We start from the raw sequence: 16,387 nt of genomic DNA, 5'->3' as shown, positions 1-16,387 counted from the left end.
ATTATAAAGATTACAAAAAAATATATACCGTCCCTTTCAGGGCGCAACATATATTTCCAGGACGTATTCATACGTCCTACCCATTCCCGATATTGTTTACGTTTGACGTATTTATAGGTCCCGCTCAGTTATCAGGTTAATAAGTGGACTCAAAGCTTCTGCCTGCCTCTCTCTCTTCACCTGTTTTCCCTATTCACACTCCACTCCCCGCACCCTCATTTTACCAATTCTTTGGAGTGTCCCAAAGATAATCATACCTTAATGAGTTGCAGATATTCCTTACAACCATTTAAAATGCCTAGCCTCTTTAAAAAAAAAAAATTTGTTGTTAGCTGTCTGCTCTCTGTCCTCCAAAACTTGATTGAAGTCTCTATTCTTCTGGAAGATCTTCAGTTGACTATATCTTCAAATTAAAAAAATCTCTTGCCGAAACCGGTTTGGCTCAGTGGATAGAGCATTGGCCTGTGGACTGGGAGGTCCCAGGTTCGATTCTGGCCAAGGGCATGTACCTTGGTTACAGGAACATCCCAAGTAGGGGATGTGCAAGAGGCTGCTGATTGGTGATTCTCTCTCATCGATGTTTCTAACTCTCTGTCCCTCTCTCTTCCTCTCTGTAAAAAATCAATAAAATATATTAAAAAAAAATCTCCTGTTCTCATTTCTGCAATGTCCTATGAATATCTCTTTAACAAATGTAACCTGATTCCAGTCACATTGGGGAGCATGCCTACTTTTGTTTACTCTCTTACCCACAACCTCCTATTAGAATCCAGTCCTTTATTGAAGAGGACTGTGTATTTTTTTTTTAAAAATATTTACAGAGAGGAAGGGAGAGGAATAGAGAGTTAGAAATATTGATGAGAGAGAATCATCGATCAGCTGCCTCTTGCACACCCCCTACTGGGGATGTGCCCGCAACCAAATTACATGCCCTTGACTGGAATCCAACCCGGGACCTTTCAGTCCGCAGGCCAATACTCTATCCACTGAGCCAAACCCATTTTGGCAGGACTGTATATTAGTAGCCTTTGTATTCACAGTTGGTGGCATGTCGTAGGTGCTCAATAACCATTTTAACTCCAATGTCTAAATGTATACATAATCCAATGAATTTTTTTGGTGAGCATCTTTTAGAGAAATTTCAAAATAATAAAATAAAAGGAAACTTAGTGTAAACTAACTAAAGCTATACAGATGTTCTGGTTTTCTTCCACAGAGACAAGCTCAGATAATTTTGGATATAACTTGTTGACATTCATCATCTTGTACAACAACCTTATCCCTATCAGTCTGCTGGTGACTCTTGAGGTTGTGAAATATACTCAAGCCCTTTTTATAAACTGGGTGAGTATTACAGCAGAGTGTAAAGTTGAGCTACTATAGAAATGCCAACCACACCTTTCTAATGCTCTTTCAGAACCTTAGCCATTCACTTGAGCTTCCAGAAAAGAATAATATAACTAACTAATTTATGATTATGATTTGGCCAGGGATCTCTGGCAAAGGTGTCCCTGAGCCAGTGATAGCAGTGACTAGTTAGTTACCTAACACCTCAGCCCCCTGATCTATAAAATGGGGCTGAGGCATTTGAACCTATTCAAAGGGTTCTTATAAGGATTCAGTGAGAAAATGGAGGCAGGGTGCTTAACAGATGCTTGTCTTCTGGGTGAGCAGGGATGAAGTGGCTATAACTGTTTATGTTTTGAAGTTTCATTAGTGCTGAGGAAAGACCTCTTAGTTGTTTCTATATCAGTGTTTATTAAATATAAAAATTCATGGCGACAGTAAATAAACTTGAATTCCATTGTTAAGAATGAAAGTGGAAGTATTTATTTATTTATTTTTGTTAATTATCACTGGATGATATTTTTCCATTGATTTTTAGAGAGAGTGGAGAAGAGGGGGAGAGACAGAGAGAGAAACATTGATGTGAGAGAGACACATCAATTGGTTGCCTCCTGAATGCATCCTGGCCAGGGCAAGGGATCGAACCTGCAACTGAGATACGTTGCCCTTGCCAGGAATCTAACCTGGGAACCTTCAGTCCATGGGAGACATGGGCCGCCGCTCTATCCAATAAGCCAAACCAGCTAGGGCAGAGGTGGAATTTTTAAGGAACTGTCATTGTCATTAAGCTCTTGACTTCAGCAGCCTGTATATGTAGCCCAGGTTTCATGGATATTTTTTAAATTCTCATTATTATTCTTTAAAATTTTATTAAATTTCCTGGAGTGACATTGGTTAATAAAATTATATAGTTTCAAGTGTTCCATTCTATAACACACATCATCTATATATTGCATTGTGTGCCTACCATTCAAAGTCAAGTCTCCTTCTGTCACCAGATATTAGAAAAGGGTAGAGGAGGTTATGTACATTTTTATTTGATCCCCATAATAATCCTGTAAATTGGGTATTAGCTGAGCTTAGAATATGAGCTAATCTAGGTCATGAAATTCTCATTTTGAAAACAAATCTTCTGTATATAAATACCATATTTTCTCATGGTATCACAGTGCTTCTCTATAATAACTGCCACTGTATTTTTAACCCAAAATTAAAAGTTAGCACTTATAGTGTCTATAAATGAAGGATTAATGTTATATAGTTTCTGAAAAGCCCCTTTTCTCTCTCAGGACACAGATATGTATTATATCGAAAATGACACTCCTGCTATGGCCAGGACGTCAAACCTTAATGAAGAGCTTGGTCAGGTGAGAACCTCTTTGGGAACTTCGGTATTGGTGACATGAGTATGAGGGGAGACTGGTGTTATAAGGACCATGGAGAGATTTTTGCAAAATTACTTCCATATGAATGTGGTTTTGACATCTGAAGAGCTATCTAGTATTTGAAAGTATTATGAAATATAAGTGTTAATCAGTTTTGAATTGCATTTTTGAGCTTGTGTATATCTTATCACTTAGGAGGGACCTGCAAAAAATTTAGTACAAAAATACAGTACAATATTATGTTGGACTATTAAAATTGTTAGGAACAAATGGTAGAGAAAACAATGATTAAGATTCTCAATATTGTTTAACCCTACAAAACATGTAGGTATTTTTTTTCTTCATAATTGGAGATTCATTTATTCTTTTTTTATGGATTATGGTATTACATATGTGTCGTTATCCTCCCATTGCCCCCCCTCACCCCCCAGTCATGCCCTTACCCCCGTGTTGTCTGTGTTCATTGGTTGTATAGTACTCAGTATATGCCATTGAACTGGACCTAAATAATTAAAGGACTGAATGTGCTCAAGAAGCACTAGTATGAAATTATACATCCTTATTGGGTGCATGGGGAAGTAATTTTACTTTATTTTTCAATTACAGTTCACATTTAATATTATATTAATTTCTGGTGTACAACATAGTGATTAGACATATATATATATATATATATATATATATATATATATATATATATATATATATATATATAAAACTTACAAAGTGATCAATCTGCTCAATCTAGGATTCATCTGATACCATCCACATAGTTATAATATTCACTGTATTCCCTATGCTAAACTTAGATCCCCATTACTGTTTTATAACTGCCAATTGGTACTTCTTAATTCCTTCACCTTTTTCACCCACCCACCTCCCATCTGGAAACCACCGATTTGTTCTCTGTATGTATGAGTTTGTTTCTGTTTCATTTGTTCATTTATTTTTTAGATTTCACACTTAAGTGGAATCCACATATGATGTTTGTTTTTCTTTCTCTGATTTCACTAAGCATAATAGCCTCTAGGTCCAATGTCTGCATATGCAGGTAATATATCTCTATATTTTATATTTTCTTACATTCAGATAAAATCAGATTTTCTTAAAATAATTTTTAAAAATAATTTGATTACTTTGTTCTAGCCTCAGGAATTAAATTATCAGTTTTTAAATGTCTGTCTGTTTTCTTCTTTTTTTCTTTATTGATTAAGGTATTACATATGTGTCCTTACCCTCCCATGGCTTCTCCTACCCTCCCCCCACTATGTACCACTTCTTTTATTCATTTGTCTATTGCTTAGGTTGCTTCCATATCTTGGCTATTGTAAATAAAGCTGCATGAACATTAGGGTGCAGATATGTTTTTGAGTTAGTTTTGGAAGTCTTCAGATAAATGCCTAAGTGGAATTGTATGGTGAAGTAGTTTTGAATTGGAACTTATAAGTTAAAATTCAGTAGGCAAAGTGATAGCAAATCTTGATAATTTCTTATAAGTTTTCATTTTTTAATATTTTAATTTAATCTTTAAAAACAAGGCAGAAATACTTTATTAGAAGACTGATTCTAAAAACTTACTTATAAAGTATTAATTATCTATATTATACTAATTTTATATTTCTATATAATTTTATATTTATTTAGGAGCATTAATCATCTTTCTGAAAAAAATCTTTTTAAAATGCCTTTTATTGCTTTAAAAATAGCAATATTGTATAATTAAGAAAAAGTACAGAGTGAAATTCATGTTATTCACCCTCTTTTACAAAACAGTAACACAAGACTTCCCTTTGGGGTCCCTGGAGTACATCCAGCACCCAGCAACAGTTATGAACACTCTTTAGAAACATATAAGGGCCCTGGTGGGGTAGCTCAGTTGGTTGAGCATTGTCCTGATATGCCAGGGTTGTGGATTCTATCCCTGGTCAGGGCATATATAAGAAACAACCAATCCATAAGCTGAAGAACAAAAACAGACTCATTGACAGGGAAGCATCGATCAGACTGTCAAACCTCAGAGGGAAGGCAGGGGAGGGTGGAGGAAAGGGGGAGAGATCAACCATAGGACTTGTATGCATGCATATAAGCCTAACCAATGATCATGGACAACAGAGGGGTAGGAACATACGTGGGGAGGGGTTTGGGATAGGAATAGGGGGATGAGGACAATTATGTGATACCATAACCAATAAAGAAATTAAAAAAAAAGATAAAGAGCAATAATGACCTACAATTTAGTCTCTGAACTTGTAATCACTTTTGCAAAACAACAATAAAAACAGAAATAATAATCTTACAAACTCTGGGCAATGCCTATAATTCTTTTTGTTCCCTGTACTAAATTATATGTACTCAAATTTTGTTACTTAAATTACTCCATGAATATTCAACTAGAAAACAAAAATACAATGATTCTTAAAAAAAAAAAAAAAAAAGAACCAATCCTCCTATCTAATAAAAGAGTAATTTGCAAATTAACCACCACTCTGCTACACTCAAAGCCACGCCCACAAGCCAATCAAGAGCAAATATGCAAATTAACCCAACCAAGATGGCTGCGACCACAGAGAGCAGGAGGGAGGCTTGGGTTTCCCCGGCGATGGAGGAAGTCAAGCTTTCTGCACACCCTGGCTGTACCAGGCCTCCGCTTAAGGCTACAAAGTTTCAATTACAGAAGATACATAAATCTTAGCAAAAGTGGCTGCCACCATGGAGTGAGCAGAAGGCTTGGCTCCGCTCCAGACTACAAAGTTTCAATTGTAGAAGATAAATAAATCCCAGATACCAGGGCCTCCACTTTGGTGGCCTGGGGGCATGGCTAGCCTTCAAACCACCACAGGCCCCTCACCCAGGCTGCCCCACACCCAAAGGGAACCCCTACCCTGACCCAGGACACCCTTCAGGGCAAATTAGCTGGCCTCCACCCATGCACCAGGCCTCTATCCTATCTAATAAAAGAATAATATGCAGATTGACCATCACTCCAACACACAAGATGACTGCCCCATGTGATCAAAGATCCTGTCCTCATGTGGACACAAAATGGACACCACAAGATGACCAGCAGGGGAGAGCAGTTGGGAGGTCAGGCCTGTAAAAGAGGGCAGTTGGGGGGTGATCAAACCTGCAGGGGAGGGCAGTTAGGGGTGACCAGGCTGCCAGAGGAGGGAAGTTGGGGGAAAACAGGCTGGCAGGGGAGCAGTTAAACATCAATCAGGCTGGCATGGGAGTGGTTAGGTGGTGATCAGACTGGCAGGCAGAAGTGGTTAGGGGCAATCAGGAAGGCAGGCAGGCAAGCAATTGGGAGCCAGCAGTCCTGGATTGTGAGAGGGATGTCCAACTACCTGTTTAGGCCCGATCCCGGTGGGCAGTTGGACATCCCTCGATGGGTCCCAGATTGGAGAAGGTACAGGCTGGGTTGAGAGACACCCCCTACCCCGTGCATGAATTTCATGCACCAGGCCTCTAGTGTGTACATAAATAAATAGAACAACAAATCTCTCTCTCTCTCTCTCTCTCTCTCTCTCTCTCTCTCTCTCTCTCTCTCTCTCTCTCCTGCCTAAACATTAATTTAAAAAAAGGAAAACTACTGAGAAACAGGAGACAATTCTGCTAATTACTTCCCCATCATCAATGCATAATATAATGTCCCAGAATATTACCCATAGGATGATGTTACATATCTTCTGGCCAAATCCTTTTTTTCGTTTATGTGGAAACTGAGTCGAAGAAGGATGAGGTGACTTTTGAAAGAGTCCACCAACTAATTATTATTCAGAACCTGAACTATCTCCTTTTGAGGTCTTTACTCTCTTCTCTGGGAGGACATTGTTCTCACAGCACATGTACATGGGGAGTTCACCTCTTTTGCATGCATTTATGTGAAAATGGTTGGCTTGTTGGCCTCCTCCAGAAATTTCTTTTTACCTTTGTATATTGAGAGTTTAATGCATCAAATCTCTAAAATTTCTTATCTTGGAAAGTTACGTAATCTATAGCTGTTCCATGCTGCCTTCATGTAATCCTTACAGTAACAGTGACTGAGAAGCATGGTGTTTGTTCTATACTGCTCAGTTTATGCCTTCTTAACCCAGCTAAGAGACAGTCTTAAAAAGAGATACTTCAAGGCTGCCAAAGTCTGAGCTTGTTGTCTTGACATGTTGGACATTAGGAGAGAATACCGTATGAGATCATGTGAATATCTTGAAGAATTAGAAGTGTCTTTGAGATGCCTCGTGGCAGAATTTAATATGCTTATAGATTTATAATGGCTCCAGGACTGTTACTAAGTCTCCTTTGTGCATTTCCACACAATTGAACTCTATAATTAGCTATTGAAAAAGGTTTTTAAATGTTCTAAGCATTAGAATATATTAATTTAATAATATTTGATTATAATTGTTATATATAATATCTATGCAATTCTAAAATATATTTGGAAGGAAATTTACTTTTGAAAATATATACAGCTTTTAAAAAACATAGACTAAACACTTTATTTATTGGTTTTGCATCTTATATTACTAGAAGCCCAATGCATAAATATTCATGCCAGAATGGGCCTTCCTTTCCCTGGCTGCATGCATCACCTTCGCTCTGGCCAGAGCTGCTGCCTTTCTGTGCTGCTCAGAGGCCTGGAGCGGCCAGTGATGGTGTGGTACGCCTGCATCGTCATCATGGCGGCAATGCAAGTGTCCTGCCCCTCTGCGGCCACTCATCTTTGCTGGGTTAATTTGCATACTCACTCCTGATTGGCTGGTGGGTGTCACGAATTAACATGTTGCTCTTTTATTAGGTGGATTGATGTATGTGTTTCTCTTATTCTTTCATTTAGGTTAAATACCTGTTTTCTGACAAAACTGGAACTCTTACATGCAATATTATGAACTTCAAGAAATGCAGCATTGCTGGAGTAACCTATGGGTAAGTGTGTTTATTACTTAATTGAAAAACTGATTTGATACAACAAAATAAGTTTATTTTTATCTGTTTAGTCAATACTTTGACTTTCTGAGAGTTTGGAAAGATACTTATAGGCTTTTAGTGTCAAACCTCCAAAACATCCTTCCCAAGATCAATGTCAAGGAGCTAAGGTTATCATTTATTTTTTTTCTAGGAGTTTTATAGTTTTACTAGAGGCCCAGTATATGAAAATTCTTGCACTGGAGGGGGGGGGGCCCTCAGCCCAGCCTGCCCCCTCTCACAGTCCAGGAGCCCTCAGGGGCAGGACGCAACCTGGCAATTAGGGGAAGGTCCCCGCCTCCCACACCTCTGCTGCTGCCACTACCGGCAGTGCAAGCCTCAGCCGACCCTGGTTACCTGAGCCTTAGGTGGCCCTGGGCAGCTGGGCAGTTGCCATTCGAGGTTTGCCTGCACTTCAGGCTGTCCCTGGGTGGCTGGGAAGCCACCATCCAAGGCAAAATAGCAGGCTGAGTTAAAGCTAAATATGAATGTGTAAGACACCTACATCAGCTGAGGGGCTGGGGGACTGGGGGACTCTGGAGGTAGGAGCATGGAGCGTCTGGACCTGCCACCTGAGTGGGGCTGAGGGGACTGGATGCCACCATCTTGTGGTTGTGGGTTCTGCCATATTTGAGGGTGTGACAGTCAATTAGCATATTCCCTCCTTCCCTCCTTATTGGCTGTGGGCCATCTTTGTGAGGGTGTGGAGGTAAATTAGCACATTCTCTCTTTATTAGCTAGGACTAGAGGCCCAGTGTATGAAATTTGTGCACGGGGGTGCGGGGGGAGGGGAGAAGGCGTGTCACTCAGCCCAGCCTGCACCCTCTCCAATCTGGGACCCCTTGGGGGATCCCTGTCGAATTGAGCCTAAACTGGCAGTTGGACATCCCTCTCACAATCCAGGACTGCTAGCTCCCAACCACTCGCCTGCCTGCCTACCTGATTGCCCATAACTGCTTCTGTTAGCCAGCCTGATCATACCCTAACCACTCCCCTGCCAACCTGATTGACACCTAATTGCTCCCCTGCAGGCCCAATTGCCCCCAACTGCCATCCCCTGCCAGCCTGGTTGCACTCCCCTGCTGGCCTGAGGTCCCGAATGCCCTCCTCTGCAGGCCTGGTCCCCCACAACTGCCCTCCCGTGCCAGTCATCTTGTGGCAGCCATTTTGTGACCACATGAGGCCATCCATTTTTTACCACATGGGGGTGGCCATCTTGTGTGAGGGTGTGATGTTCAATTTGAATGTTACCTCTTTATTACATAGGATATGATTTCAGTCTTCTTAAATTTATTAAGACTTGTTTTTTGGCCTAATATGTAATATATTTTGGAGAATGTTCTATGTGTAAATGCCTGTCGTTTGCTCATAGTTTGGGGATCACTCTGTTTTTTTTCTCTCTGGCAGTCATTTTCCAGAACTGACACGAGAGCAATCCTCAGATGATTTCTGGTAAGTATATTCTAGCATGTATTGATTCTTTAGTGGGAACAATTCTATATTTTCATGTCTTACCTGAATAGTTAGTAATTAAAAATTGCATGTTTGTTATTTCAAGAGAAAACCAGAATAAAATTTAAGTGTGAATATGATTTTCAAAGTACAGTGATACTAATAGGTTTTAACAAAAAATAGTAAGCACTTGGTTCAATACTTACCACTCACTTTCCACCTCCTATTATAATGTCTTCAAGGTTGTAGTGTACATGTTATATAATAGGAATTAGAATTTCATTCATTTTAAAGGCTAATGTTTCTTTGCATGTATATACCATATTTTGTTTATCCATTTATCTGTTGATGGGAATTCGGGGTATTTTCATCTTTTGACTAATGTTAATAATGCTGTTATGAACATTGGATCTCTGCTTTCAAATTATTTTGGGTATTTACATAAAAGTGAGATTGCTGGATCATGTGCTTATTCTATATTTAAATTTTTAAGGAACCATCAAACTGGGTTTCATAGTAGCTCTCCCATTTTATACTCCTGCCAGTAATGCACAATTTTTCTGCATCTTTGAACCACTTGTTAATGAATGAAATAATTAAAAAAAATAACAACATTCCAATGAGTATAAAGTGGAATCTCATTGTAGTATTGATTTACGTTTCCCTTAGGACTAGTGATGTTGTTTGCTCATGTTTTAAGACAAAACTGAGCAGTAGGGCTGTGTGTATATGTGTGGGAGGCGGGAACAGTGTGCTTGATGACAAACTGGCTTCCCTGTGGGATGACCAGTCAGGTCCTATTATTTTATTGGAGGGTCCCTGGTTGTCAATGTGTGAGCCTTTCTTGTGAGCTGATAAGTCTTCTTCTCATGAGAAGAATACTTTCGTTTTTGCCAAGGCTTGTAAATGTGACTGCAGTTGTTATGGGAGCTGAGTGGAAGCAGAGGGTTGGTGATTATATCTTTCAGTGTATATCGGATTTCACTTGAAACTCCTGTTTTGGGGGGATGCCCTATTCTACTTGTCTGTGTGTGTAGTGTCCATGAGTCCAGGGTTACTCTAATTTTTTAAAAAAGATTCTTTATTATTTAGCATTACATATAGTATTACATATGTCTCCTTTCCCTCCATTGACGTCTCTCTGGCCACCCCTACCCCCCAGCATATGCCCTTACCCCCTGGTGTCTGTGTCCATTGGTTATGTTTATAAGCATGCATGAAAGTCCTTTGCTTGATCTCTTACCTCCCTCCCCCTCCCTGTCCCCTTCCTTTCTTCTGAAGTTTGACTGTTTGTTCGATGCTTCTCTGTCTCTGGATCTGTTTGTGTTCAGCAATCCATGTTGTTCACTATATTCCACAAATGAGTGAGATCATGTGATACTTATCTTTCTCCAACTGACTTATTTCGCTTAGCATAATGCTCTCCAGGTCCATCCATGCTGTTGCAAATGGTAAGAGTTCTTTCTTTTTTACAGCAGTGTCATATTCCGTTGTGTAGATGTACCACAGTTTTTTAATCCATTCATCTGCTGATGGACACTTAGGTTGTTTCTAAATCTTAGCTATTGTAAATTATGCTGCTATGAACATAGGGGTTCATATGTCCTTTATGATTGGTGCTCAGGGCTACTCTAATTTAACCTCTCTAAAGGATAAACTTTCCATTTCTTTCTGGGTGCAGAAGGTTTAGCTGCCTGGCTACATGGGATGAGAGAGGGTTCTTGCAGGATGAACCTTGCTTAGGTGGATTTGGAACCGGTTTTGTTTCCATCTTTCCTTTATCTCTTGCTGCGGGTTCCTCAGCTTTCACACAGTTTTTCTGGGGGCATCAGCTTGCATTTTAGATGTTTCCCTTTGCAAGCTATTGGTTTCTGTTTTCTCTGCAGTATTAAATTCTGGTATCTATACAGAATTTATATTGACATCAACTGTGCTGTTGTCTCTTATTGTCTTGAAGTAAGGGTTTCAGGAAGGAGTGGAGATGCATGAATATAATTGGCACATCACATTTATTTTTCAGTGAATTAGGACAGAGCCATAATATTAGGTTTCCTTTCTCATAATTATCTGCCTCCTTCTTTCTCCTATATCTGAGCCCTGGCCATCAGTGGTTGCATAGATACAATGCAATAATTCCTCCATTTTTCCTGGGTTGAGCAGGCAGCTCTTACAAGTTTTCCCTGGTAGAAGTTATACAGAGACCAACCTAAATGACAAAGTCAGATGTTGATTTTTGTCTCTGTTTCTTCTCCTTGTAACTATGTTGCTGTTTATAAAATCTTATAAAAATTATAAAGTATTTTGTAGTACTGTTAAAGATTTCCTGTTAAGAATTGAAATAATATATAGTATTCTAAATCTTTAAAAGTTTAAATCTGTGGGCTTTTTAGGTGCGGTTCTTCTTGAAGAGAGTCTTGCTGCCTTTAAATTATCTTAAAGGAACTTTTGACCTGAATAAATATTTTCTATTCTCTTTCACAGCCGGATGTCTTGTCAACCTAGTGAGTCGTGTGACTTTGATGATCCCAGGCTCTTAAAGAACATGGAGGACCACCATGTAAGCACAGAATTTTTCACTTGAGATATAAAATACCTTATGGCATACCTTTATTTATGTATATGGGTAATGTCCTTAAAGTTGCAATTTGGAGTGTGGGAAAGAGATGCAGTCTCACTTTAATGATGTTAATACTTCAGGGAAGTAATCTTGAACAAAGGCTTTCTGGTTAGCACTTTTTATAAGTTAATGTAAACCTGACTGAAATATGTGGTGAAGTTATAAAGCAGCACATCAATATTAAGACAAGTTTTACCATAGAATTCTCTAATATTTCATATTTCTGTTGCTTTATTTCTTAATTACCATTTCTATAGTACTATTTCTTCACAGTGGTGTATCTATGAAGTCATATATTTTGAAAAGTAATTGCAATATCCTTTGACTAGGATAATTTAAAAAACAAAAGTAAGATATAATAACATGTAGCAGTCATAGGATCCTACTTGGTGCCAAACATTTGATATGTATTTTCTACACCAATTGAGTCACCCCAGAGATGTAATATGGTAAGAAGTTGTATAGAAAGATTGACTTGACCAAGATTATCCAGAAAACAATGTAGAAATGAGACTCCTATCTTAAGTCTGTTTGAATCTTAATTATGTTATCACATTATCGCAACTATTGTAACAAACCATAATTAACTGCAGTATCACATGAATCTATTTTTTTAAAGGACACTCTGAAAAATAACAACTTTAAAAAGTATTCAGTAATCAAAGTATTTCATAATCAGCTTGTCTGTATAAATTAGATCTAATATTATTAATTTTTTTTCTGAATAAAATTTTAGTTTTCAAATTAGGTAAACTTGAGCAAAATCAAAATTTTACCTTTCCAAAATTTTATTAAGAGACTAGTGGCCTGGTGCATGAAATTTGTGTATGGAGGGGGTGGGGGTCCCTCAACCCAGCCTACACCCTCTTCAATCGGGGACCCTTTGGGGGATGTCCGGCTACTGGTTTAGACAGTCAGTCTAACCAGCAGTCAGATATCCCTCTCAATCTGGGATCACTGGCTCCTAACTGCTTACCTGCCTACCTGCCTGATCACCCCTAACTGCCTCTTCCTGCCTGCCTGATTGCCCCTAACCCCTCTGCCTGTCTGATTTTCCCAAACTGCCTCTGCCTGCCTGATCACCCCTAACTGCCCTCCCCTGCTGACCTGATCTCGCCCCTAACTGCTCTCCCCTGCCAGACTGGACGCCCCCAACTGTCCTCCCCTGCCAGCCTGATCTCACCCCCAACTGCCCTTCATTGCTGGCTTGGTTGCCCCCAACTGCCCTCTCCTTTTGGCTTGATTTTGTCCCCAACTTTCCTCTCCTGCCAGCCTGATCTCTCCCTCAATTTCCCTCCCCTGCCCGCCTGATCGCCCCTAACTGCCTCTGCCTTGGCTCCCCCCACCATGGCTTTGTCCAGAAGTAATTTGGATGTCCAGAAGATGGCTGGTTGACCCGGTCTAATTAGCATATTATCCTTTTATTAGTATAGATAGATTATATAGGATAGGATTACTTAAATGGGTTGGGGGAAGCCTTTTTCAGCAGACAGAGATGCTTTTGGCAGACAAAAACACATAATCCTTATATCTGGACTGACAGCCAGCCATATATACTATACTGACAAATCTGTCATTAAAAAATTAAACCACTTTCTTACACCTTACACTAAACAGCTATTGCCCTTAAAACCCATCTTTAGCCCCCACCTTAGGTTCTGCCTTCACAGTTTACCCAGAGTAGGTTCTAATTGGTCAATTTCTATGCCAGTCAGCATCAGAAGCTCTGCCTCCTAGGCAGCCATTGGCTTCTCACAGTTTACCCAGATTTGGTTATGATTGATCAGTTTCTATGCTAGTTAGTGTTAAAAGCTCTGCCTCCTAGGCAGCCATTAGCTCCTTGCAGTTCATCCAGATTTGGTTCTAATTGGTTGGTTTCTATGCCAACCAATCTCCAGGCCTATCTCTAGGCCTGATCAGGGAGGCTGGGCTGATTAGCAGTCGCCCGGGGCTGCTGGCGAGCAGGCTGAACTGCTGACCTCTTGGAGAGAGAGAGGCTCAGCTGCTGGCAAGGCCCAGAGAGAGATAGAGGGAAGGGCTGATCAGCTCTTGCCTCCCTCTCTGGGCCTCGCCAGTAGCCTGGGGAGGATGCTGATCAGCCCTGCCATTCTCTATCTCCCATAGGTCAGCAGTTCAGCCCACTCACCAGTCCCCACCCACCCGAGCCTGCTTCACAGGCAGCCTGTGTACAGTCATCCCTTTGGTGTTTTGGATGTTACGGACCCTGGCTCTTTATATATATACTAGTGACCCGGTGCACAAAATTTGAGCACATTAAAAGGGGATTAATTAGAGGAAATAATTTAATATTGCTATTTGCCCTTTCTCTATAATAGAAATGTCAGAGATGAAAGAAAATTAATAAATGTATATGAAAACCTTCCTCCTATCAGAGTCTAGGGCACACCATGGGATCCAGAGTCAAGTCCCTGCCCATCCACATGCACATCAAAATCACATGAGACCCAGACCCGGCTGCCCCCCTTCCCCCCCCCCCCCCCCCCCCAACCCCATTGGGCTAGATCCAGACCCAGACAGTTCCACCCTTGTCAAGTCCTGTTGGGCATAGGGCGTAGCCTCAGGTCCCCTGGCCCAATGCCAGGACAGGGGCGTGGCCTGAGGCCCCCCAGCCCAGACCAGGGCGGGGAGCATGCCTTGAGGTCCTCCATCAAGCCCCGCCAGGTGGGGGAAATGGCCTGAGATTCCCTGTCAAGCCCTTCTGCGTGGGGGGCATGGCCTGAGGTGCCCCATCAAGCCCCACCAGGTGGCAGGGGGCACAGCCTCAGGTCCCCCAGCCCAGCACCAGGAGGGGGTGGAAGCCTCAGGTCCCCTGGCCCAGTGTTGGGATGGGGGTACGGCTTGAGGTTCTCTGTCAAGCCCCACTTGGTGGGGTGCTTGGCCTCAGGTCTCCTGGCCTGGCACTGGAGTGGGGGGTGTGACCTGAGGTCCCCCAGCCTGATGCCAGGTAGGGGGGCATGGTCTGAGGTCCCCTGTCAAGCCCCATGGGGCAGGGGAGGGCTAGGCTCAGGTCCCTGCTGATTACTTGTTAAGGCTCCTTATGGGAACTTGGCTGCAGTTGTTGGTACAGCAATCTTTCTGATGGATTGATGGTCAATTAGCATATTCCCTCTTTATTAGATAGAATATATATATATATATATATATATATATATATATATATATATATATATAGAGAGAGAGAGAGAGAGAGAGAGAGAGAGAGAGAGAATGAGCGTGCTGCTGGGGTCCAGCCAATTGGGACTGGGTGAGATGGGCCAGACATACCCCAGAGCTCTCCTGTGGTCCCTCCCTGGCCCTGATCATGCACGGTGGTGTCCCTTGGCCTGGCCTGTGCCCTCTCACAATCCAGGACCCTGTGGTGGATGTTGGAGAGTAGCAGGCCAGGCTGAGGGACCCCACTGGTGCACTGGGCCTCTAGTTTTTTTTTTTTTTTAATAAAAGCCTATTTGCCTATATTTAACACTTTAAAAAAGTTTTCTAGGATCTTGAATCTTTCTTCATTTTGGCTATTGTGTTAATTAACTATTAATTATTAAAATTAATAAATTTTCTTTCATCTCTGGGTCTGGGTCTGGGTCTCATGTGATTTTGATGTGCATGTGGATGGGCAGGGACTTGACTCTGGATCCCATGGTGTGCCCTAGGTTTGAGGTCATTCTTCATTTTGGCTATTGTGTTAATTAACCCACATGACCTTCAACATCTAGTGCCACTGTAAATGATGAAGACTGTAGGCTCTAATGTTTTTCTTGCATAAGGTGTGGGATTAAATTAAATATATCCAATGCGTGTTTTAAAACATTTTAAATTTTTATTTTTAATTACAGTTTATATCCAATATTATTTTGTGCTAGTTTCAGATACACAGCAGAGTCTTTTAGTTCACTTGGTTATTTCACCAAAATATGGTTGAGGCAAGGGAAGAAGCAGTTCAGGATTTTTAAGTCTTTTTCTTTATTGATTTCAGAGATGATGGGAGAAGAAGAGAGAGACAGAAACATCAATGATGAGAGAGAATCATTGATCGAGTGCCTTCTGCATGCCCCCATGGGGATCGAGCCCACAACTCAGGCATGTGCCCTTGGTGGGAATCAAGCCCGGGACCCTTCAGTCCGCAGGCTGATGCTCTATCCACCGAGCAGGACCAGCTAGGGCAAGCAGTTTAGGGTTTTAAGCCTATGCATATTCCACATTTTTATCTATTGGGTCGGCAACTAAGTAATTGTGGATTTTTTAAAGAAAAAGACAATTTTTTCATGGAACTAAATAACTTTATTCAGTAATGTATTGCCCATTTTGATCAATGACCTTTTGCCATCTTTCAGGCAGCATCATAATCCCACGTTCAAAAAACTTCTGGTTTTTATTAGCAAAAAACTGAATCAGGTACGATTTGACATCATCATCATTATTGAAATTTTTACCATTCAAGGAGTTTTGTAAAGATCGAAACAAAAAGTAATCAGATGGTGCAAGGTCAGGACTATATGGTGGATGTGGCAAAACATCCCAACCAAGCTCCATTAATTTTTGCCGAGTGACCAAAGATGTGTGTGGCCTTGCATTGTCATGATGGAATACAACACCTTTTCGATTTGTCAAT

General features: G+C 40.9%; 1 protein-coding gene across 4 annotated transcripts in view; it reads left to right on the top strand.

Annotated features, from left to right (window-relative positions):
* Positions 1 to 16,387, top strand: part of ATP8A2 (ATPase phospholipid transporting 8A2) — a 563,643-nt gene that overhangs the window by 125,045 nt on the left and 422,211 nt on the right. For all 4 annotated transcript variants that reach the window (XM_084878763.1, XM_084878761.1, XM_084878762.1 and 1 more), the window contains exons 12-16: positions 1,217 to 1,344; positions 2,637 to 2,714; positions 7,567 to 7,655; positions 9,102 to 9,146; positions 11,628 to 11,703. In XM_084878763.1, the coding sequence (XP_084734889.1) occupies positions 1,217 to 1,344; positions 2,637 to 2,714; positions 7,567 to 7,655; positions 9,102 to 9,146; positions 11,628 to 11,703 (416 nt within the window). The remainder of the gene's footprint in view (positions 1 to 1,216; positions 1,345 to 2,636; positions 2,715 to 7,566; positions 7,656 to 9,101; positions 9,147 to 11,627; positions 11,704 to 16,387) is intronic.

This window comes from Pipistrellus hanaki, assembly GCF_964339955.1.
Source record: "Pipistrellus hanaki genome assembly, chromosome: 3".
Taxonomy (NCBI): Eukaryota; Metazoa; Chordata; class Mammalia; order Chiroptera; family Vespertilionidae; genus Pipistrellus; species Pipistrellus hanaki.
This window is presented reverse-complemented; position numbering and strand designations above follow the sequence as displayed.